At 41.4% G+C, this 24819-nt stretch overlaps 2 protein-coding genes across 3 annotated transcripts; one reads left to right on the top strand and one right to left on the bottom strand.

Annotated features, from left to right (window-relative positions):
• The first annotated feature begins 339 nt into the window (after positions 1–339).
• Positions 340–17597, top strand: cax1 (cation/H+ exchanger protein 1). Of its 2 annotated transcripts, none has more exons than XM_017494273.3 (20): positions 340–567; positions 2105–2257; positions 3599–3711; positions 4221–4329; positions 4471–4587; positions 4690–4751; positions 5280–5462; positions 6163–6348; positions 6758–6857; positions 7475–7616; positions 7819–8002; positions 8722–8821; positions 11454–11572; positions 11650–11687; positions 11769–11899; positions 12235–12380; positions 14118–14212; positions 15509–15587; positions 15677–15785; positions 17219–17597. In XM_017494273.3, exons 1-20 carry the CDS (start codon positions 516–518, stop codon positions 17290–17292), a joined length of 2292 nt encoding a protein of 763 aa, XP_017349762.1. In that variant the 5' UTR covers positions 340–515; the 3' UTR covers positions 17293–17597. The 2 variants fall into 2 exon arrangements, with proteins under 2 accessions (XP_017349762.1, XP_017349763.1); XM_017494274.3 differs by having other exon boundaries at positions 341–567; positions 11769–11887; positions 17219–17596.
• A 2929-nt stretch (positions 17598–20526) lies between these two features.
• LOC108279789 (kelch-like protein 10) lies at positions 20527–23161 on the bottom strand. The gene has a single exon (XM_053688510.1). It carries the CDS (start codon positions 23044–23046, stop codon positions 21235–21237), a length of 1812 nt encoding a protein of 603 aa, XP_053544485.1. The 5' UTR covers positions 23047–23161; the 3' UTR covers positions 20527–21234.
• Between the last annotated feature and the right edge of the window lie 1658 nt (positions 23162–24819).

Below are 24819 nucleotides of genomic sequence, written 5' to 3'. Positions count from 1 at the left end.
AGGTTACATGTTAGCTAGGTAGCTAGTTTCAGCAGTGAAGATAAATATGATTGAAAAAATATTGATTAATCTGGCTAATGTGGCAGTATAACAGTATACACAGTTATGAATATCTCAGAAATTTTGTGTTTATTTAAGATAGCTAGGGTTAGCAGTGAGGAAGAAATTCTGTTGAATAGTTAGCTAATTTTAGTTGAGGTTTACGAACCATTTATGAATATGACTTAAAAAAAAATCATATGTAAGGGAAATACTGTAAGAGTTAGCTGGTGTTGGTAGAAATTTTTTTTATTAAATCTCTGAATATGATTATATGACATGTCGGATGCAACACCACAGCTACAAATCACAGTCAAAAGGCAACGCTCGCGGCGCGCGCCTGCTCTCTGGCATCGGTGGCGCGCATCGGCCACGAGCAGCAATAGGCGCGCTCGTTCACGACCTGGAGTGTTATTATCAGGACAAGTCAATTCGCTGAATCCGCGTTTTACACACAAAAACATAAAACACACACCATGTCAACAGATGTGGAGACTCTGAGGCGAAGGTCCACGGCTGATAGTTCAGGTGAGTCATGGACAGCAAAGGAAACCTGCTCTAAAACAATTTCCGAGTTCAAAAGACAAGGTTTCAAGCACGTGCGAATTTGACAGAAAAACGAGGTGCGTTTGATGTGTTTCGGGTTTTTGTTAATTTTTTTACACGATTAAACTACGGCCAAAGATTGAGATAAGTTTACAAAGTGGCCTAAAGTTTTAAAAAGTCTGTCTAAATGATATGATTAAGAAGCTAGGCCAGGTGCTCACCCCATAACATTTAAAGCCTGATATGCACGAACAATAAAAGGCAGAAATAATAAATAGCAAGCCTTTTGTGTGCAGCTGTTTGAGTGTTTTTAAGGGTTTGAGTTAGAAATGAATTCAAGGAAAGATGAAATAAACAAAATGCAAGAAAACAGCAGCATAGGATAGGCCTAATTAACAGGGAGCAGGGTCACGTCTCCTTCATTAAGTTAAGGTTTTCTCTTTTTCCTACTTCTTTTTTTCTCTCCACTTCAAATTTCACTTCATGATCAATTAAAAACTTTTATGATTTTCTTTTATTCCATTTAAAAGAATTTCCCTTTAGAAGTATAGCATTGTTTATTTGTGGGCGTGGCTTAACTACCTAATTATTGTCATTGCCATCATTAGTGATTAAAACTAATCCTAATTAAAAGTCTAAACATGTTCTCTTGTTCTTCACCAAGAACCAGACGTTCAATTGCTGGGTTATTTATTTATTTATTTTTAGTTGTCATACACCAGAGGTTCCCGAACTTTTCCAGGGCAAGGCCCCCTAAATGGCCTTAAAATTTGACCGAGGTCCCCCTTTTGCAAGATGTCTTTAAATCATGTTTAAAAATACAGACTTCTGCATATATCCCCCTTTTTTTTTATTAATAATAATTACATTTTTACATTACATTAGGAATTGATATTGTGTGTGTGTGTGTGTGGTTGTCTGAGAGTGAGAAAGAGAAAACATACTAGTGGGAGGGATGGGCACACCAAATTGTTGGGGCTCCCTCTGGCGGCCCCCACTTTGAAAAACCACTGTCATACACTACTAAGTTTTGAACAGGATGATAATTGTAAATTATTTTGTTTACAGGGAAGCATGTACATCTTCTGCAGCTTCTGAAGGGCAGTACTAAATGAAGAAAAAAAAATCATTACGCAAAATAATAATTTTATATAATAATATTTTTATGTATTGCTCCTTCGAAGTGATTGAGGGCTTTCTTAGGCGCTGACCATTTGCCACCTTATAGTCATACGATTACTGATGATTGTGTGGTGAAACGTTCACAGTGACCTTGAAATAAAGATTTCTTTTATCATCATCTATAGGGAAGATGGGATGCTCCAGGTTTCAGATCCTTTGCTAAGAGGAATTAGTTTTCGATTGTCCACTTTCCTCTCTTAATGTGTGGAAATATCTGTTAAAACATTGCACGTCCCACTGATTCCGTATAAGCCTCTTATGGACTGTATACCACAACATAGGAAATGTCAAAACCCAGTGAAATATCATTTTCTTCCCTTTCATGGCTGATTCACAGAACATCCGTGGGACCATGAGCACAGAGTTTATCGCCGGAGCTCCCAGTGTGACCGACTGTGTGTGGCCAGCATTCACCCTGAGATTGCCGATACTCTTTCACCCTGTGGCTCACAGATCATCCACCACACGCCAAAATGCCTCTCGGTTCACAGTAAGATGCCTTCATACGTAGACTGTTTTGCTACGATTTAAAAACTAAAAATATATAAGTAAAAATTCTTAGTACTCCAGTTACATTCTCCATCCATTTTCTGAGTGTTTCTGTCTACCTGTACGACCCATCGCTTAACTTGATTGGTATTGTTTCTGGGTGAACTGGGAAAACACGCCTCCGTTTTGTCATTTATTTACGAGATAGAAATTCGGGGATGTTAAAAGTGAAATGTGGCTGCATCGCACGATTTATCCTCAAGACCTTAAGGCAAAATTGGCTAAATAAATCGTAGTTTAGAGAACTGATCTGATCAGTGAGAAAACACACGGACCAAGATAACACACAAGGGTGAGTATTCTATAACTATGCATCTGTGAGAATCCAAACGAGGTTAGAAACAGGTTATGCAGCGTATTATAAAGAATTTATAGCGTATCCAGAAAGAGAGATGGAAAATTGAAACTGATATTTTATTGAACTGATTATACATTTTGTTAAGGGCCATTTATTTTAATATTTGATAAAGAACTTGCGTTTTACAAAGTCTTATCTAACCTGTCATTCAGTCGATGATGTTTATTCATAAAGCGGTTTTAATCGGTCCCTGTACGGGATTTCGTGTTTTTTTTGTGATTGTTGTGGCCAAAAAGTCTTGATTTTTCTAAATTTGTAGTGCAGCTTTTTGCAGATGACTACTTCATTCGGTGAAATCGCAATCTTTCACAGCGATGTTTGTTGGTAAACGAGACCTTCTAGCTGTACCCGTGTTCGACGCACGTGAATCGAAGAGGGCTTTGGCTGAATGCGCGTTGTGATGACATCACATGACGTGGCCAAATCTTGGCCCAAATCTGCGGTAATCTTGAGCAATCGCAAACTCGTCCGAATATTGCGGAGTTTGCTTGATTTTGCGTTCATTTCTCAAAATAAATCGCAAAATCCTGGATAGACTGTTTAACACGTTATTAGAATCTGGCAGCCGATTAGATTAGACAGGTAAACGTGTACGGGTCGATGAGTGGTAGGAGTATTTAAAGTGTGGATTTGACAGATTAACAGAACGTCACTTATTCACCAGAATATGTTGGATGAGAGGACCTAAAGAAACGCTGTTATTTAATTATTTATTGATTTTCATTCCTGTTTGTTAGTTTTTAGCTACATATTCCACGTATACCTAAAATGAATAATGTGAACTTTATACAGCGAAACATGTTTTTTTGTTAGGAAAGGCATTTGCCGAAAAGGGCATTTTTGGGCATTGTAAAAGTTACTTTTACTCCTCACAAAACCCAACTACATTCAGTGCTCAGTACTGACTTTAGATCTCGCTGTCAGGACTCTCCGTACACTCACGGGGTACTGAGGACGCCTGGCAGGAAGCGAGTCTGAGGACCACCATCCGTGCCGAGAATGAAGTGGAGGCACACAAACTGGTCAATAACTACATGGTAAATAACCAATGATTTATTTATTTATTTATTTATTTATAGATAGGAAAACAATCAACAACTGTTCTAAAAATCAATGTTAAAATGGCCGACTCCCTGATCAGTGGCCTGACTACTGAACTAAGGAGCTGATTAAGACGCAACCCTTATTTAGGGATTTTGTTGGAGATTTGCCTTGCAGTCATTTGCCCAAATGTTTATCGCATCTAATTTGCGTAGAATTTTAAAAAATCTAATTTCAAATGTCGCTCGCTTGGCTTTTCGCTTGATGCAGCTGTGACATTCTCTCTTGCACTGGTGCTCTATGCATAATTTCATGGAAAGACACAACAATATCACAGCACCAGTTGTTTAAGACCATATGTATGTGTGTGTATACATGTATGTGTAATGTATCTGAGAAAGGCAGAATTTACACTGCCATGTTGGACACGATGTCTGATCACTGTGTCCCTGTACTTCTGAAAGCCGGCGCTGTGCTCTGATGACGCTGTACACTTGTGTGGCAGTTTGGTTTCAGAAAGTGGAAGAGTCATGTTACAGAGCGTCCGATCGAGGACCGATCAGACCAGGTGAAGGAATTGTACTCTGAGCAGATCTTCATCAAACCCTATACAGGTCCGTGAGATTCTTCGAGTTTCTCAGACATCGTGTGTAGAACATCTACAAAAAGAACTTGCCTCATGCACTTACTATTTTTAATATAAAATATACTATATTGTCCATGGATTTCATGAAATGTTTCTTCTTCATTTTCAGGCTCGCTGATCAGCATTGGTAACATCACCTATGTGCTTTTCTTCGGCTGGTGGATCTCTTTAGCTTATTTTCTTGTTGGTGTATTAATGTTTTGCACCGTTATTGGGACTCCACATGGTATGTAGCTTCGGGTTGTTTTTGGTGATTTGATCAGATTTCTGCAGCTCACCTGATTCTGTTTTTTTTTTTTTTTTTTCCCCCCCTTCGCACTGGTTGCAGGGAAACTTTGTTTCAGGCTGTCAGGTTATTTATTGTGGCCCTTTGGGAAATCGCTCCAAAAGGTAACATCACAAAGAAGCTATGCTTTAACAAACCACTGGACAGTTATTATGCATTGCACACGTAGTTGCACGTAGATGGGGTTAAATTGGCATTTAGGAAGATGGAAGGCCCTAATATTGGAATGGAGTTATTTTGTGGATCATATAGCTCATGGAGATGTGATGAAACAAGTCTCAGGTGGGAACTTTTGTTTTAAACAGTGCTAGACACCAAAATGATTGGGAGGGCGGGGGAAAACATGGAGCTCAACCATTGAAAGTGTTTCTGAAGTGTTTTATTAGTCACCTGTGTCAACACTTCCTGCTTCCATTTTAATCAGCATTTAAGTTCACTCCAGCTTTTTAAACATGGAAATGAACAAATGATCGATACCTTGTCAGTCCTTTTAAAATGTAGTTGATATACTTTTACATCACCAGCACTGTGCTTGAATTTAACCCGTGCTCCTGGATTTGTAGTTTATTACTAGCGCATGTTCTCTGCTGTCTATTCAGCCGGACGGTATTTTCACCTCTATTCCTTCTCAGACTTGTAGTCTGGTACGGAAATGCTGCGTTAAATTCCCCCACTGCGAGGCCATTCCAGAGGAAGCAGGTGACATGAAGAAATCTCCAGACAACGTGAAGGAGTCCACACCTCTGATGAGTTCCCCACCCGACCCTATAGACGTCCCTCCTCCTCCTCCTCCTCCTCGGATGCGCTCTTACTGGGTGAGACTGCTTAGAACATTGAGTCCAAAAGTGTACAACGCGATGGTTTCTATTTATTTCCATTTTAATGTATCTATTGCCATGACCCTTTCATCACCATAGCCTGATCTGAAGATGGCAGTGTCAGATAAAAATATAGAGTCAATATTACAGATTGGAGGACCTAAGGATCCAGGATCCACACTGGATACAGGTTATTAAAGAATATTGATATTCGCATTCATATTTGTGCTTCTTGAATAATATCCGACTGGTTTTCTGTTCATAATGGTCCCACTAAACACATTTTGGTGTATTTATTTGTAAACGGTATCCCAGATGTATGAAAGGACGATATGTTTTGGTGTCGATCTTCGAGGTTCGGCTTTCCTGATTCACACTGAATTAACTTGACTGCAGACTGCTTGAGGATTTGAGTCTGTTTGATGTTTCATGCCTTAAATAAGCCAAAACGGTCAACAGATTTACTTTAGGGCTTTCGACACCTTAATGAAGTCCTTATTTATTTAGAGCCTGTTAACAAGCAATGTAAGCTGTAACGTAACAGATTTTCAATAGATAGAAATGACTAAATAAACAGTGAATGCTTTTTGTATATTTATTTATTTATTTATTTATTTATTTTGTAAGATTGAGGTAAACCATTGGGCACAAACTTTCGCACTTAGTAGTGACGTGTAATTGATTTTGTGTATTGTAGTGTTGTGTGAGCACGTATGTTTGGCTTGTGCTTGGTTACGTTCCTCTCGCTGTAATCCACTCCCTGGCCTGCTTCCTCTCCTGGTTGATAGTCTTCACCATCCCTGTTGCCAAAATGAACGGCAGGATCCTCAGCATCGTCCTCTTCCTGCCGCCTGACCAGATTCAAGTTCGACCGGTGAAGAACGTAAGCCCTGATTCCTGCTCGCTGTTCAGTTCACGTTTCAGTTGCAGATTGTGTAGTCAGGGTCCTGTTCTTCATAAATACAAGCTAATGCCAGATTTGTTAACCGTAATCATTTCAACCAGGTTATGAACCTGTTATCAGATCATTGCTGGTTGATTGAATAGTTGAGGACTTGAATCCTTCATCAGCGTAGTAGCGACGTAGAGTGCGAATGTGCGTAATTCTGTTCACCGGCAGAACAAGAAGCTTACTATTAGAAGTCTGTGAGAAATGGAAAGCTTTAGCCGGCAAAGACGATAGAGCAAACATGCGATTTATAATCCATGTATGAAGAACAGAGCCCAGGTCACTCATTCAGCAATATAATCCTCTTCATTCTCTCAGGATTTCAACATTTTCTGCCTTTTAGCCTCCAAATTGTGAAACGAGGGTTCTCCTATGCTGCTACCGTGCCTTTAATTGGTACTACTACAAGTACACAGTGGATGGTATTAATGTCTTCGCTGTCAGTATCCTTGTACTGCTGCTAAGCCGCGTCAAGTTGGTTTACAAACTCTGTACAGGGTGTCCCTGAAGTCTTTATACATGGGGGACTATGTCTGCCAGCACCACGTCGGTTGAGCCTTCGCCAGTGGGTGTCCACTTCTCTGTTGGTAAATTTTGTAGGACATTTTGGTTCATTTTCCCCTATGTATGGAGACTTTTGGGACACTCTGTATTTTGTTAAAGGTGCAATAGTTTTGTTTATTTATTTAAGTACATACTTGTACAAATAAACTGGGGGTGTGGGACTCATGAGCTCGGTGCTTTAAAAAATAGCCCTGCTTTAGCTCCGAAGTTAGGCACAAGTTGTTAAGTGTGTATCCTTGCATGGTGTACGAGAAGAAAGGGATCGATGGCTGTATGACAGTGGTATTTATTCCAAGTACTGTGTTTATTGCAGGTTTTGGCATTTGTTGTCCATGTGTCCCTCGGTTAGGAGGGACACATTATGTAAAAATAACAATTTTGACTTCACTGGTAATTCTCTAGCGTGTTGCTGTAAATAATGCATGTATGGTAACTGTAGTGATTCACGTCCTGATACTTTGTAAGAGTTCAAGCCCTTAACGTCTTTTTCGCTCAGACCTGCTGTCCCTGGTCATCATCGCTCTGGTGATTGGTTATGTGGACCATAATAATACTTTTGTCAGGTCTGAGGTGAAGTTTGCCACAGCTGTGACCTCTATCATCCCCCTGTCTTACTACATCGGCATGGGTATAGCCAGGTAACATCCTTCCAATTACAGCCCAAATCTTCATCATAACGCGCCTGTGCATATGTTTACATCCCCTGTGGATACAGTTTGTCCTATGGTTATGCAAACCTTTGCACTCAGATGCTTGGAACAAAAGGAAAAGGTTTTGTTTATAATTTGAACATGCTGCTTGTGATTTTTTTCTTTTTTTTTTTTTCTTCTTCTCTCTCAGTATCTCGGCTCAGAGTAACTTTGCAGTGGGAGCAGTAGTGAACGCCACGTTCGGTTCCATCACCGAGATGACCTTCTACATCACCGCGCTGCTGCAAGGTCATCGCATCGGGAGCAAATGCTACGGAGAGATCGTTAAAGCGGCTCTCACAGGGACCCTGCTCGGATGCATCCTCTTTATTCCGGTCTCTGTGTGCCTCTCTCTGTGTCTGTGCCTCTCTCTGTGTCTGTGCCTCTCGCTCTCCCTGTGTGTATGTCTCTCTGTGCGTGTCTCTCTCTCTGTGCGTGTGTCTCTCTGTCTGTCTGTCTCTCTCTGTCTGTCTCTCTCTTCCTGCTTGTAATTTTATGGCAAATAATAAAAAATATCAGCCTTGCGTCAAAACGTAAACGAGACAGACCGTAAAGCTGGGCAAGGAGAAGGAAGGCGGAGGCACACTTGAAACAAATTGGCTCTCTTTATTTTGTTCCTTTTTTTTCTTCTCACCACCCCCCGATTTTCAGCGTTCTGTTTTACGAACACACACACACACACGTACGCGTCGTACTGGTGGCTTAAGTCACGTGTCCCGTATCTCCCTCTTATCCTCACCTCGTCTCACTGCAACAGAGTGCATTCATTACGAGAGTGCCCTGCAGGTGTGCATTCCTCACCACTCACCTTCTCCGACTCCGCCCTCAATTCACAACCCGGCGCTCGTCCACGCCCCTGCCCCCGCCTCCACAGTAAGGCTGATATTTTGTATTGGTAAATAATTTGTTGCATGGTACAGCTCTTTATATGTGTGTAAAATTACCAGAACTGTTTGTTTTTATTTGTTTTGTTTTTTTTGTTTTCTTTTTTTTGTGGTCAGACACACACCTTAAGGTGTTTTCAGTGTGATCACGTAATAAACTATGTTTCCAGGGTGTGTGCATGATCATCGGGGGCTGCAAGCACCGCGAGCAGAGATTCAACAGCCGATCAGCCGGCGTCAGCTCTGCCCTGCTCTTCATTTCAGTCGGAGGTGAGTGTAGGAGGGGAGAACGCAATGAAAAATAGTGTGATGTATTTTATAGCGTCATGAATTTATAGCTTTGCCGTTAAGATAAGAGACAAACTTTATTGATCCCACACTGGGGGAAATTCCCTCGTTACAGCAGCTCAATTACACAAAAAACAGATTAAATAGAGCACATTAAATAGGAATCGAATTGAAAAAAAAAGTCTTTTCAGCGAGAGCTGGCTGATGAGCGATAGCGGCCGTTGGTGATTTAGATGTGGGCGTGTCCAGCGACGTGACACGGCTGAGAAGTTTAACGCGATGCTGCCAAACCATCCATGAGAATCTTTCTCTTAGGGACTAGTACTCTTAGGGACTAGTACTCTTATGTACTGTATTCAGACTGAATTAGTTTTCTGGACATATGCAGTAGCTGTAATAAAGTAAGTAACGTTGGCAGTGAAGTGAATAAGCGGCCTCTGTATAAACCACAGAGATGGGAGAGTCTTCATGATGTAAGCATGGGTACGGATGCAAGTTCCATGTGTACTACATACGCCTCATATTAAAGCAACGTGATTAATTTGACCTTTATTATTATTTAGGCACTTGTTGTATGGCTTGGAGCTGCACTTGTTTGTTAGTCACATGACCATAACCTGTATGAACTCAATACCTGACCTAAAACAACCTGGAATTCTTTTAAATACCATTTTATTTTATTGTGCTGCATTTTTAAAAAGTCGCAGACTTCTTTTCCTCACAGGATATACAGGGAATCTTTACTAACATGTCATGTGTTACCACGAGTTATTTCTGTTCGTCCTTTTATACAGGGTTTCCAAACAGTCTGTATACATAGGGGAAATCACTTTATTTATTTATTTATTTATTTATTTATTTATTAATGTGGGGGTTAGCAGGTTATAGGTTAGTTACGTGTTCACGGAAGAGGTGGGTGTTTTTTTGAAGATAGTTACAGATTCTGCTGTCTGGATTGAGGTCGGAAGTTCATTCCACCACTGAGGGACCGTTAGTGTGAAGGTTCTGGAAAGGGAACTTGAGTCACACTAGTGGCGGTCGTTAACCGATCGCAGATTGCGTGAGGGAACATGAGCCTTGAGTGTGTGTGTGTGACATGGGTCCTTATGTATGGAAAATTTTAGGACACGCTGTAATAGGCCTGTCTAAAGAAATACTTTTGGATGATGTATTGTGCTGAAAAGAATTGCGACAAATGATAGTGTCATTTTAAGACCATTTTATACCACTGAAATAATGAATAGCATAATAATGCAAGTGCACGCAAGAGCGACGAACGTATAATTCTTAAGAATATTCAGATATTGGAATACAATATAGTGAATTCTGTATGCTTTAGTTCTTCATTGTCCGTGTTTTAGTGCGTTGTTATGGAAACAGCGTACTCACGACGTGACTTGGCGTTCTACTTAGCGCCTTCTTAAGCTCAAGTTCACTTGTAATATTATCTTTGTTATGTATATGTTTAGTTAACCGTGTGTGTGTGTGTGTGTGTGTGTGTGTGTGGGATATGTTTGGGTGAGTTAATTAACCCGTTAGTAAAGTGCTTCAGTTTACCACTGTTCAGCTTCAGCTCACGCTGCTTAAGTGGATCAAATCCTGATATTATCGACTACGACTGGATTATTTCAAACACTACAACTGCTCTATCTAGATTTTTCTTCTTCAAAATCACATTGTTAGTGCATTGTTAATATCTTGCGTGTCATTTTTTTTTTTTTTTAACAGTGTGATTTAATTAAACTCATGGCTAGTACTTGATACACATCTTAAATTCGAATGCGCACAGTTTTTGCATTCGTAAGTGCATTTCATCGTAAACTTGACAATTATTGGAAGTTGGAATTGTAATCTGACCATCCTAGAGCAGACGAGAGGACAGAAGCAGCGCGAACGGATAAAATGTTGGTGACGTTCATTCTTACGTACACAAACGCGCGTGTAAACACAACGGGCGAGATTGAGGTCACCTGCAAAAATGATCGAGGTCACCTGACTTGAATCCATTTGAACAAGGTTTAAAGACGATATGTTTAGAAGAACGGGACAAAATCACATGAATACTGCGGCTGATTAATTTCTTCATGCAGGAAGCGTCTTGAAGCCGTCGTTACAAACAAAGGCTTCTCCATTAAGTATTAAATAGATTTCAGTTAGCGTGTTCAATACTTTTTTCCCGTGTCATTCCATTTTATTACACACAACTTCATTTATGGACTTTAATGTTGTGAATTCTTTATATTTCCAGATTTCTTGAGTTAATAATAAAAAAAAAAACTGTTAACGTGTTCAATACTTATTTCCCCCACTGTATATCATACGATAAGTCCATAATATAATTATCATGACAGGCCTACCCTGTAGTAAGTAAAATGTGATGCATTCTTTCCAGACAGAGTTTGTAAAAAATTCTGACACATTATACCCGCCGTGTAAAACAAACCCAACCCGAATAAGGCTTACGGTAAACTGAATATCTGAACCATCACGTAATAACACAATTTGATAAAAGTTGTCATGGTAACAAGATCATATTTTCAAATCAGCCAACTCCCGGACATTGTTTATGCTCATTGTTTTGAATTGTTAAATGATGTTTTTCTTCTCACCGTAGGTGTGTTTGCGCCAACACTGTTCTCTAAAGCGTATGGGAACCTGGTGTGTGACCGCTGCAGTAATCCGTCTGGTAACATGACCGGACCCTTCATCTGCACGAACTGCCACTATGATCTGGTGTGTACGTCAAGCCATGCAGACACGATCGTACCTCTCACCCTGATAGCGGAAACTAACTTGCTTTACTTTTCCAGAGTGAGAACAACCGTTCCTTGTTCCTGAGTCATATCGAGTGAGTGTGAAGCCACGTTTTCAGTGATCGGTGTGGGAATATTGGGAGTAAAAATAACCGAATGTTGTAATGATGTTGCAGGCCTCTGGTGTATACGGTCTCGGTGCTTCTCCCTTCTGCGTATCTCATCGGTTTGATCTTCACGCTGAAGACGCACACGCACATCTACGACATCCACATCAGTGACGCGCACTGCCATGGTGCGTCCACCAGTGGGTGCTGTTTTTCCGCCATGTTGCACACTGGAATACTTTAAAGCTGTTTAAACGCTATGTGGTTTTGTTTTTTTGTTTTTTTTTCGTCTGCTAATTGATGCTGAAAGTAGAACGTAGTCTATTATTTAAGGATCATCGTATAATTTGGACAAGATTTTATCGGTAACAGTGTAAACCTGGCTTAAGTCACATTTCTCTTAACCTGATTACATTGCTGTGAATACAAGCAGCGAGCCTTTGATTTCACCTCATGTCTAATCATTACTCTTAGATATGCATTTAGATGATTTATTTTTCTTAATTACCTTATTTTGTGTGTGTGTGTGTGTTAGTGGCAAGTGACCATGATCCAGTGGTGCACTGGTCCAGATGGAGGGCTTTGGTGGTCCTGATCGTGGCTACATTCCTGACAGCAGCCTGTGCCGACCTCACCACCGAGCACATCAAACCAATCATCTCTCATGCCAGCGTCTCACAGGTCTGCCTCTCCACACCGTCTCACATTTCCTACAGACATGTCTGAGTGACTGCTTAAGCACGTTTACACAAGCTTCTTTTGGACCCGATGTGCCGATTATAACCTCCAAACCGCAAGCCGTCGGAGTTTGAGTCAAATGTGAAGGGTATTCGAAAACATCAGACAATATAGCGCTATCTATCAGTTTCTACTTTGTTGAATTTTATTATTTTGATTAGGGGTGCACTTAAATTTGAGCCACTTCGATAATTTTTTTTTTTGGCTGGGGGGGAAACCCCCCAAATGGTCCCTTTTTAAAAGGATGTGCTTTTCATTCATTATTTCCCAGTAAGTGCGCGCTTAATATAGGTCAGGGTCACAAAGGATCCGGAGCCTATACTGGGAAAACTGGGTGCAAAGTGGGAACGCACCGTCTATGGGATGCAAGGGTGGACTTGTCGTTAATAATAATTGATGCTAATTTATGCGCTTATTCTAATGTTTTAGTTTCTATAATAACGGCTACTAACCTTAACAGGGACTTGTCTAGCAGGCGCTCCACCAAATCGATGACTAATACTAAACATTATAAAAATTTGCTGACGGAGTAACGTGTATTCTAGTCACGGCCGGTGAGAAGAACTCCAACGACCAAAGTGTTACATGCGGTTATATAGTTAACCGGAGAGGGCTAGTGTTTCGTGATTGGTTACAGGTGAACAAAGAACTTCATGCTTATTGCTCAAATAAAGACAAACTTAACATGAATGATCATATGCATTTCCTTTCCTGTTAATCGTGTAATCATTTAAAGGGAAAATCTAAAAATACGAGGAGCTGTGAGAACTACTTGTGAGAATGACTGACTTCATCTCAACCTTCGTATCCTATTCTATTCATGATGCATGACAAGACATGACCACGACCGTAGCTTCAGATCCTGCAGAGATCTTGCATCCCAATACGGGGTCCCTCTACGCCTTACATCAGTCCTTCAAAGACATCGTTTCTCTCTCTCTCTCTCTCTCTCACTCACTCACAGCAAGCTTAAATGACATGAAGCAGATACACTAGACGTCTGATTACGCACAAATGTCGTGATTACCGAGTATAATGAAGGATTAACTATCGATAATAAAGAAATAACTAATAGGTAAATGGTTAACATATGAATAAAGGTATGAAATGAAATCACTTTCTCTGTCAATCAGTATTTATTATAGTAGTTTGTGACTACGTATTGTGCTTAATTACTGTTTCGATGAATGTTTTTAAACTTTAATAAGGACTTAAAAGGCTTGGCGATGTGTTTTCGTAGGAAAACGATCCACAACAGGGTGATGTGATGAGCCTGAGTTAATGCGCGTCCCGATTCGCGTACTTCTGCACTGTACGATACGGTTTTGTAGTATAAATAGTGCGAGATACTCGGACGATATCGCAGCTTTAATTACGTAGCGGAGGGGGAGGGGCTATGGGACTCCGATGTTGAATGAAGAATAGCCTTATAGAATTGATGCACTACACTGGTTGAGGTACATGGTGTAGAAGAGCCGAGTGTGTAGTGCGTCATTTGGAACACAACTTCGTCATCACTTTCGAAGTTGATTTTCTAAGAACAGCACATGCCGAAGAGTTTTATTCCTCTTCCATCACAGCAATTTACCAGTGATTTATAAATTTTTACTTATTAAAGAACGGAAGGTCTCGTCTAACGCAGAAATGTTTCGAGGTATATTTTGTTTTGTGACGTTGCAGTACTTTATTGGTGTTACTGTGCTGGCGATGGTTCCTGAACTTCCCGAAATAGTCAACGGGATCCAGTTCGCCCTGCAGAATAACATTAGTTTGAGGTCAGAACCATTCAAATGTCATTTACACCCCTTCTCTCTCTTTCTCTCGCTCTCTGTCTCTGTGTCCTGTCTCTGTGTCCTCTCTCTCTCTCTCTCTCTCTCTCTCTCTCTCTCTCTCTCTCTCTGTCTGTCTGTCTGTCTCCCTCTCTCTGTGCGTCTCTCTCGGTATGTGTCTCTCTCTCTCTCTCTCTCTCTCTCTCTCTCTCTCTCTCTCTGTCTGTCTGTCTCCCTCTCTCTGTGCGTCTCTCTCGGTATGTGTCTCTCTCTCTCTCTCTCTCTCTCTCTCTCTCTCTCTCTCTCTCTCTCTCTCTCCGTCTGTCTCCCTCTCTCTGTGCGTCTCTCTCGGTATGTGTGTGTCTCTCTCTCTCTCTCTCTCTCTCTCTCTCTCTCTCTCTCTCTCTCTCTCTCTGTCTGTCTGTCTCCCTCTCTCTGTGCGTCTCTCTCGGTATGTGTCTCTCTCTCTCTCTCTCTCTCTCTCTCTCTCTCTCTCTCTCTCTCTCTCTCTGTCTGTCTGTCTCCCTCTCTCTGTGCGTCTCTCTCGGTATGTGTCTCTCTCTCTCTCTCTCTCTCTCTCTCTCTCTCTCTCTCTCTCTCCGTCTGTCTCCCTCTCTCTGTGCGTCTCTCTCGGTATGTGTGTGTCTCTCTCTCTCTCTCTCTCTCTCTCTCTCTCTCTCTCTCTCTCTCTCTCTCTCTCTTTCTCTCGGTGTCCCCCCCCACCCACCCTCTCTCTCTCTCTCTCTCTCTCTCTCTCTCTCTCTCTCTCTCTCTCTCTCTGTCTGTCTCCCTCTCTCTGTGCGTCTCTCTCGGTATGTGTCTCTCTCTCTCTCTCTCTCTCTCTCTCTCTCTCTCTCTCTCTCTCTCTGTGTCCCTCCTCTCTCTCTTTCTCTCGGTGTCCTCTCTCTCTGTGTCTCTCTCTGTGTCCCTCTCTCTCTCTCTCTCTCTCTCTCTCTCTGTGTCTCTCTCTCTCTCTCTCTCCCTCTCTCTCTCTTTCTGTGTCCCTCCTCTCTCTCTTTCTCTCGGTGTCCTCTCTGTGTCCCCCCCCACCCTCCCCCTCTCTCTCTCTCTCTCTCTCTCTCTCTCTCTCTCTCTCTCTCTCTCTCTCTCTGTGTCTCTCTCTGCGTCCCTCTCTTTCTCTCTTTCTCTCTCTCTCTCTCTCTCTCTCTCTCTGTGTCCACCTCTCCCTCTCTCTGTCTGTCCCCCCCCCCCTCTGTGTGTCTCTCTCTGTGTCCTCTATCTCTCTCTCTCTCTATTGCTTTTCTGTTCTTTAGGTAGTGACCTAACTTTTTTTTGTTTTAGCCTGGAGGTTGGAAATTGTATCGCTGTGCAAGTCTGCATGCTTCAGATTCCACTACTGATCTTCTTCAATGCTGTTTACGTAAGTAACAGGACGTCCTACGCTTGACGTAACATTACCTTATTCATCTCGTCGCGTATGCACCTTGACCGCTTTCGTTTTCTTGCCAGGACGTTGGATTTGTTCTCATATTTAGCGACTTGCACCTGTGGGCGAGCATCTTCAGTGTCATCCTGGTCAATTACATCTTCATGGATGGAAAGTGTGATTATTTCCAGGGTAAGTGGGTTTTTGTTTTAAGGAAAGTTGGTCTCGTCAGTGGTCATGGGTGACAAATTCAACAAAATGACTTTAATTGGCACCAGGACTGGTGTTGGACTGGTGTTGGCTAAGAGCGGCTCGAAGCATTCTCAGTTGAATTTAATTCAATTATAATGATGTGTTTAGCACTTTTAGCAGTAGACATCGTCACAAAGCAGCTTTACAGAAATCTCGATTTGTCATGAACCAGCCAGAGGCAAAAGTTGTATATTCTGTTTCATCGTTCTCCAGAGGCGGGTAACACGCTAGGTTTAGCTAGCTAACGCAGAAGCGAGCTATTACTCAGCCCCACTGACCACAACAAACACATAGCATTAGACTTCTTCAGTTCGGTATTGGTACCGATTGCTAAATGCTAAAGAATTCATAATATTAGCATACTTAAGAACGCCAGCTTAGATTGGTCTAACTGACCATCCCGTTGTAAAAGGTCTGGCTATACCGCTGTACTGAATTTGTACCTATTTTCCATGAGATGTGGATTTAGTTTATTTAAATAAAGAAACTCTAATGTATGAATGACTGAGACTAACAGGCAGTCCTTTTTTGTTTTTGTTTTTTTGTTTGTTTTTTGGTGTCCATATGAACTGGTTTGGATTTGATTGGATGTTCTCGTGTAAGGCACAGAAACATTAGAAATGCTGATAGCTGCAAAACAAAAACCAAATGAGTCATGGTGTATTTTTGAATATCTGAATAATAACGTAAGAACTAAAAATGGTGTTTTTCCTCCCTCGTGGAAATGTAATTAAGTACATTTTAAAGTATGTACACTATGGCCAATAGTATGTGGACACCTGACCATCACACCCGTATGTGGTTCTTTGCCAAACTGTCCCCATAAAGTTTGAAGCGCACGATTGTCTAGAACGGCTTTGTATGCTGTAGCGTTATATACAATTCCCCTTCACTGGAACTAAGAGGTCCAAACCTGTTCCAGCATGACGATGCACCTGTGCACAGAGCCAGCTCCATGAGGACATGGTGTGTTACGGTTGGACTGGAAGAACTCGAGTGTTCTGTAAAGATCCCTGACCTCAGCCTAACTAAACACCTTTTGGGATGAAGTGGAAATGGAGCCTCCTCACCCTACATCAGTGTCTGATCTTACTATTGCTCTTGTGGCTGAATGACCACACATCCCCACAGCCACGCTCCAAAATCTAGTGCAAAGCCTTCCCAGAAGATTGGAGGTTATTATAACGGGGAAAGGAGAGAGGAAGTGGGATGACTAAATCTGGAATGAGATATTCAGCAAGCACATAAGGGTGTGATAGTTAGTCAGGTGTCCACAAACTTACGGCCATATATACGGCCACATAACACGATGCTTAAGTATAGTATCGTGCAGTTATTTCAGTGCTTTCCACCTGTGTTTTTATCTTTGGCAGGAACGGCTCTGGTGGTAGTCTACCTCATCCTCCTGGCGTTGTACTTCTTCGCTCCGTCTCCCCGTGGCTGCTGATCATCTAGAATATTCTCTCAACGTTGTATTTCTCTCTCATTTTACAGAAGACTTGTTTGTATTTACGCTACTTCACCGTATTTCGGGTGACGCTTCTCGAATCGTTATGTGTATGCACGTTGCTAAAGGTGGGATTGTATATATTTCTTTCCAGCTACAATTCACACAGAAATCTGCAATGTGTTAAGCACTTAAAGAGGATATTTGTTTATTAGATTATATTCAGGGTCAATAAATCTGTCAAAAGGAAAAATTTGTTGAATTCATTTAAAAAAAAACCCAAAACAACAACAAAGTATTAAATGATTTTTTGCTGGAGGTTTATGTGGGACAGGGGACTGTGATAAGTATCCTGTACCCCCCCTGTGGTCCCTGTAAATATAACATCATACATTATATTTGTGAATCAGTTTCAGTAACTGGTGCTGTAATAAATGAGAGGAGAATACAGTTGAACTTCAGAGGAATAATAGTTTCATTTAAACGGTATCAAATTGAATTATCCTACCAGTCCTACAAGGAATAAAATACTTGCGGGTGTGCGGTTATAGGAAAATAATCAACGATGGGGTGGTGTGATACGGCCAGGTACGAAATGAAGTTACCGCTACCGTTTGAAGTTGATTATTTTTTAATAACAGCACGTCAAATTGTTCTTACCGTTACACACAACAAAGTGGTTCCTGTTATCACTTACATTACAGCAGCTATAAGCAGTCATTCTTTCACTGTCTCTTGAAGTCAGTAAGACAAAAATGTCGCTTGTTTATTGAGAAACATCAGAACACATCCTCTGTCCTGAAGGTTTTTTCTTTTCCTTGTCGGAAAACTTGGTTACAGCTTTACTTTTGTCTGTTACAGAGCGCTGACAATGGAGACTCTTTACAGTGCGGATTATGCGCTGTTTCTGGTTATAAGTGGTCACTTAGGGCCTCTGGACCACCAGGGGGCCCTATTATATTGTTTTAAATCACAACACAAAAAAACTCCTCAAATCAGTTGAGTAAAAGATTTATATATCAGACAGACGCAGGGCGCCCTCTTGTGTGTGAAAAGAATAGAAACTGCACTTTATGTAAGTAAAATTCACATAACTTTTAACTAATGTCAGCTCATGAAAAAGTGGCAGCTCATGAACTGTTCATATCTAGCAGGAGCACAAAAGGGGGGGGGGGGGCAGAAGCACAGACCTTGAAAACTGAATTTAATGTATGAATTTAATACTAATTTACAGGCTTTGCAGCACCTGGGGAAAGCTAAGGTTGCTGCTGGAAGTGGTATGAGTGAGGCCAGCAGGGGGTGCTCAAATGCCTCAGTACAGTGACTGGGATACTATACTGTAAAAACAGCACTGTCTTTCAGATGAGACATTAAACGGAGGTCCTGACTCTCTGTGGTTATTAAAAATCCCAGTAGGGGATAGTCGGGGTATAACCCTGGGGTCCTGGTGAAATTCCCCCATTGATCCTTCTCTATCTAATAATCCCCATCTCTGAACTGGCTACATCACTCTCTCCTCTCCACTAATAGCTGGTGTGTGGTGGGTGTTCTGGAGCAATCATCCAGGTGGATGCTAGTGGTGCTTGAGGAGACCCCCAATAATATGTAAAGCACTGAGTGTCCAGAAAAGCGCTATATAAATCTAACAAAAAAAAAAAAAAAAGCTTTAGTCAGTTTGACCGCGTTCTTGTTTCTGTAACTGACGTGGAAAAAAAGTTAGTGACTAAGTAGTTAGCTAGTGCCTATAGTAAGCGTTAGGCTAACACATTATAAAATAAATAAAGAGTGGGGTGGGTGGAAGCCCCTGAAAAAAAATTGTCCTTTAGAGCCCTCCAGCCTTTGGCCAAAACAGCACAACTTATTCAGTCAATAAATTTTATTGATTTCCTATAATGAACACAAATACAGGTATTCAATAACTGCCTTAAAACCACATCATCAGGGAGCAGAACCCAGTGGGGCCCTTCACACAAGTCACATGACATTCATCAGTCATGCAGAGAAAAATAAAAGGGGCAAACAAAAAGGTGGGAGGGGCAAATATTTTAGGCATGTGTGGCCCTGATACACTCCTAGCGCTAACTAAAGACTGACAGTACAAATAGAAGTTATTGTCAATAAGTGCCTAATTACTTCAGCATTGAAAAGTAAGTATTAAAGGCAACAGAGTCTAAATGAATGTACAATCTTAGGCTCCGGTTCTATGTGTAGAGCTTATCAAACTATTAAACATATTACTAAATGAAATGATGATTAGAGCTGCATCGATAACATTTCTTGTACGAGTGCATGCTGTTTGCTACTCATCCATACTGATCCTGATCTTCACACTGAACTGATTAAGTACTGAACAATTAATCAGGGATGTGATGGAACATTTTATTTCGCTCAGTTTTTATCTTTTAGAAGTGCTTGCTGAAGTGCAGTGCTCTCTCCTTTTTCCTCCACAACTACCCTTTGCACTTATATTTAATGACCATGCCCACCAATACGGTTTAAACACCATAAGATGTTTAAACATAAGGTGACTTGTATAGTAGGAAGACGCTGTGGTTCCTCCTCTTGATATTGTGAAGAGCAGAGCAGCATGCTTTGATAATTAAGTATGAAATACATCCAGATCACGCTTATTTAGTGTCGTCCAATCTCTCCCACAGCATCATGTGGTATCGGAGCATTTAAAAAATTTTGAAAGCATTCAAAGCTGAACAGATAAAGTGCTGAAATGATATTATCGACACTTTCGAGAATTAAATATAGCACATTTTAGTTCTCCCTTGACAAGGCACTGAATCAGTTTAACTATCTAATGACATAATTTAAGTATAAGGGGAGTGCAGTTTTGGCAGAGAGAGAAAAGAAGAAGAAGAAAAAAGGTGTTTTATTGTTATTAAAAGCATTAAAAGTAAATTAAAGAGCACCTTATTCACAGTGAATAAAGATTCAGACGAGACAAATGAACGGAAAATACAAGGAATACGAGGGAATTCCCAAGGACAATATGATGTGTGTGTAGAAATAAATTAACCAAAGGGGAATTTATTATGCTTTAATAAATTGGATACATGAAAGATTAGATTTAAAAAGAAGAAAATAGCATATGAGCGTAGAATCAGTAACTTGTTACTGTAAGAATGGGGTCACACTGTGATGGGATTGAACGTTATTTTATTCCTCAACGTAGACAATCAAGTAACGTTGCTGTTGGTGTACCAATGCAGAGCGACTGTTTCCACCCTGAAGTTGAGTATTTTCCCATAACAGCATGGACCAAAGTGTTTTACTCTTCTTAATTTCTCAATAATTACACTTTATTTATTAACTCCAGACACAGGATCCCTTTTATAGTCAGTTTATAGTTATTTGATAGTTAGCAAACTTTGTTAGTTCCATAGTTTAGTTGGTCGAAGTCAATGAACTGTTACTATAGAAACAACTTTTTTTTTTTAAAGCAGTTTATTCATTTTAAAATAAACGGAGAATCGTGTGTGTTGCAGCGATCACACATCCTCAAATGTCCATGACCTCCTGTCCACAGGACATGTGTTGCTCCTTTCTAGCCAGCGGGAGATACAGTGGAAGTGAAATCGATGCTGAACATGGACAAACACACACAGTATTACAGCACCACTACCTGTACAATTATGCATATTGATTTGTATTCTATTACATCCAAATCACTGAGGTATAGAAATGCAGTGAAGGACTGTGTGTGTGTGTGTGTGTGTGTGTGTGTGTGTGAGATCTCAAGACGGTGGACGTTAACTGTTCCATCGCACGTCTCCATGAGGGACGTTGTGGTTTTACGAGTTTCAGTACAACAGCTTGCAGCATATGAGAATAAACAAAAGGCAAATTCAGTAGTTTGACTGCTTCAGAATGTTTCATTTGATTTTCGAGAACAAAAGGATGCTGATGAAGGGAGAGGTTTATTTGTACATCTCAGACATTGGCAGGAGGTGTGAGGTAGCCCCTGGTGCTCCGTGAGCTCTGAGGGATTCTGTAGGGATTGTCTTGGGGCACAGTGTACTCGGCGATGTTGGGTAAACCACACAGCACACAGCAACTCAGAGAATGGCGGGAAATCCCCATGTTTTCAACTGCATGCCATTCAGAAGTCTGCTCATCAAAACACTCCACTTCATCCATGATCGTAGTGTGGGTAATTCCTCCAGCAACAAACATGAGATTGTCCAGCACCGCAATGCCGAAGTGGCTGCGCTGGTTATTCATGGCTGGACCTTTTCTCCACACGTTGGTCTGAGGATTATACACCTCTACATCGCTTAGGTTATTATTACCATCATATCCCCCGACAGCGTAAACCTGTCCTCCGTATGCGACCACGCCCAGTCCACGCCTACTGATCATCATGGGGGGGATGAGGGTCCACGCTCCCGTCTGAGGAGTGTAATACTCGGCCGTGAACAAATGCTCGCTCCCGTCAAACCCTCCGCATACGTACACTTTGCCGTTCAGTACTGTAGCGCTTGCTTCGCTCCTTCGCTCGTGCATTGGCGCGATCATGCTCCACTTATCATTCTCAGGTTCATATCGCTCAACCGTATTCAGATGTTCAGCGCCATCAGATCCTCCCATCACATAGATACAACCGTCCAGCACACACACGCTCAGGTCTTTTCGGCGAGATCGCATGGGGCTCATGTGAGCCCATATTCTGGTGGCTGGGTCAAACCTTCTCACACTACGTGTCGATCTCCACCTGTATGGCGATTTCATCCAGTATAATCCTCCGATGCAGTACATGAAGCCGTTCAGATACACCGTCCCTTGAAAGGCTCGTGGAATCTCGTCGTTGTACGTGACGTTGACCCAGCGTGCCGCTTGCGTATCGTACGCTTCTATGGTATTGGTGACACCCCCTGGGGTCCAGCCACCGATGGCCAGCAGAACGGCACTGGGCAGGCGGCGTCTCGTGAGATCAGAGCTGAGAAAAAGGCTCGGGTTGAGGTCATCGATGCCCATCAGAACGCTGGTGACAATCGGCTTACATGTCACGTCGTCCATCACTAAAACGTTGTGGCTCACATTGTTCATAAGGTAATCGTGCGGCAGTAGCCCCAGACGCACCTTGGGCAGTAACACTCCTATGTGCGCTTTCCGTTTCCATGGCGCATGTTTGATCCACTGTAAGATGGCCTCGAACACCACGCTCTCCCGTTTCACAATCAGTTCGTCCTTCTCGATGATCTCGCTCAGCTGCTCGACTGTCAGGTCCAGGAACTCCTCAGAGAGGCGCACCACCTCCTCAAAGTTGTGCAAGATAAACAGGAAGGCCTGCTGCTCCAACGTCTCGCAGAAGTAGGAGTGAGCAAAATGCCAGATGTTAACGCAGTTCTCTGGACACAGCTGAGCCTTCAGGAATGCGCAGCATTGATTCACCAGGCTGGTCACCAACAGATAATCAGCAGCGATCAGCAGTTTACACACGTTTTTCTCCGTGATGTTAACACGTCTTATATACACGTACTCCACGATCAGCTCCATTATCTCGGCAGAAATGTTAGGGATGCTGTACCTGGGCTTATCAGGAGGGTACCAGGCGTGGTTGAAGAGAGCCATGAAGTACAGGCTGCAGCCACACAGGATGATCTTGTGCATGTGGAACTCGGCGCCGTCCACCATGAGGACTACGTCACAGAGCTGCTTCTCTAACCGCAGCTCATTGAGGATGTTGCAGGACATTGGGTCCACCTTCCTGTCCATTTCCTTCTCTTCTTCCTGTTTACTCATATTGTGTCCAGTGTTCTTGTGCAGCTCAGAGCTACTGAATGTACAGCTTTCATCTGAATGTGGATTGTGTTGTTGCAGATCAGCTTTTATACTCCGGGATGTTCCGATTCTGGATTTCAGAATAATAGCAGCTCATGATTCCAAGGTTCCAATTCTAATTCTGTAACCACGGATACATACAGGATGCAGTCAACCTGACATAAACCTGCAGTTCAGGATCAGTCTCTGTGAAATGCTTTAAAAACAGCTTTAGGTCCGCGCACGTCCAAAATGCACACGTCCAGCATAAAGAACTGTTTATTTTCCTGGAAAAAAACCCACCTCCCAGGGTGAATTTCCCAAATGGAATTAATTCTACATTAAAATGATTAAATATCGATGATGAAATAGTTAATAATGGTTGTATATCTATTTATTTATTTGTTTAATAGCTTTATAGATAGAGAGAGATGTATGTTTATGCAGATAAACATTACCTTTCCAGCTTTTTGGTGAGGAAAGTAATTAAACTTGTCCATTTTAAGTAACCTTTTAAAACATTTAGCCGTTTTACTTCAGAAATAAATTCTGCACTGATGACCGCTGCTTTAAGTTTTGACGCCATGACATTTTAGATGAAATGCGAATAATGTTCTTTACTTAGTGCGGTCTACGTATGTTTTATTACAGATATTACTTTATTACAAAAAGTGTCATAGGATATTTTATATCATTACACTACACACTCTAAATAACACTTTTTTTTTCCTGCTATAGAGAGAATTGAGGATGAAGATTTCTAACAAGTTAGATGAATAAATATTTGATCCAAAGAGGGGTGTAGAATGGAACTATTTCTCACTGTTCTGTAATAATCATGACCACATGTCCTGAAATTATTTATTGCTACGGATTAAATTTAGATTATTTCCAGGGTAGAGCGGTTTCCCAGGAGGTTAAACCAGTGTTTTACTGAAATTTTACTGAAACTTCTTTTCCAGTTCAGTAGTTTAATCTTTTTAACTGGCTACACTTTGATCCGTGACGATGATTTTTGTATTTGCCCTAATAAACACGCTGATCTCATGGGATTGTGTCCCGTCTCTTCACCTCTAAACGACACATTACGCTCGCGCACACACTCGCGCGCACACACTCTGCGCTCACCTCCTTTTAATGGCTCATTTTTAAACTGCAAATGAAACGCATCAAATAACAAAAACAAGATTCTCTGATTAATAAAGATTTTATTATTTACTTGAACCGTGTGGGACATCAGCAAGATTTTACAGTCAGCTTCAAGGCTTAAATAAATTACACACATGTGATCCAAACCCAGACGATTTTAATCTTACTGCATGTTTCAAACAGGAACTAATGGCTTTCCCTAAGGAAAAGGGATTGGCTGTAGAGAAATACAGTCGCATATAAGTATTTACAGTGCTCATCATCATCATCACAGACAGTTAAACTGCATCATTAAAGGTTATTGTCCATTTTTTCTTCTGATTTGTTTCTTGTATTTGTAGAACTTTGTGTTGTGAAATATACATGAAACATGCTGAATAAAGATTTATTAGGCGTACTCTGGCCTGTAATTATTTATATCTCAGATAGCGATAGCGACAGCTCAGTAAACACCACTCTGTATTTCTCACCACTTCTCGCTCTCTCCCCATGATTCTGTCCAGGTTGTTGATAGGAGACCTTCATACTCTCCAGCATTTCCTAGTGAGCCTTCATCTTCTCCTTCACTTCTTTTGATTCCCTCACCTTGTCCCAATCATCATCGCT

This window comes from Ictalurus punctatus, chromosome 19 (assembly GCF_001660625.3).
Source record: "Ictalurus punctatus breed USDA103 chromosome 19, Coco_2.0, whole genome shotgun sequence".
NCBI classification, from domain to species: Eukaryota; Metazoa; Chordata; class Actinopteri; order Siluriformes; family Ictaluridae; genus Ictalurus; species Ictalurus punctatus.
The sequence above is the reverse complement of the archived record's forward strand: the minus strand, read 5'-3'. Positions and strand labels throughout refer to the sequence as shown.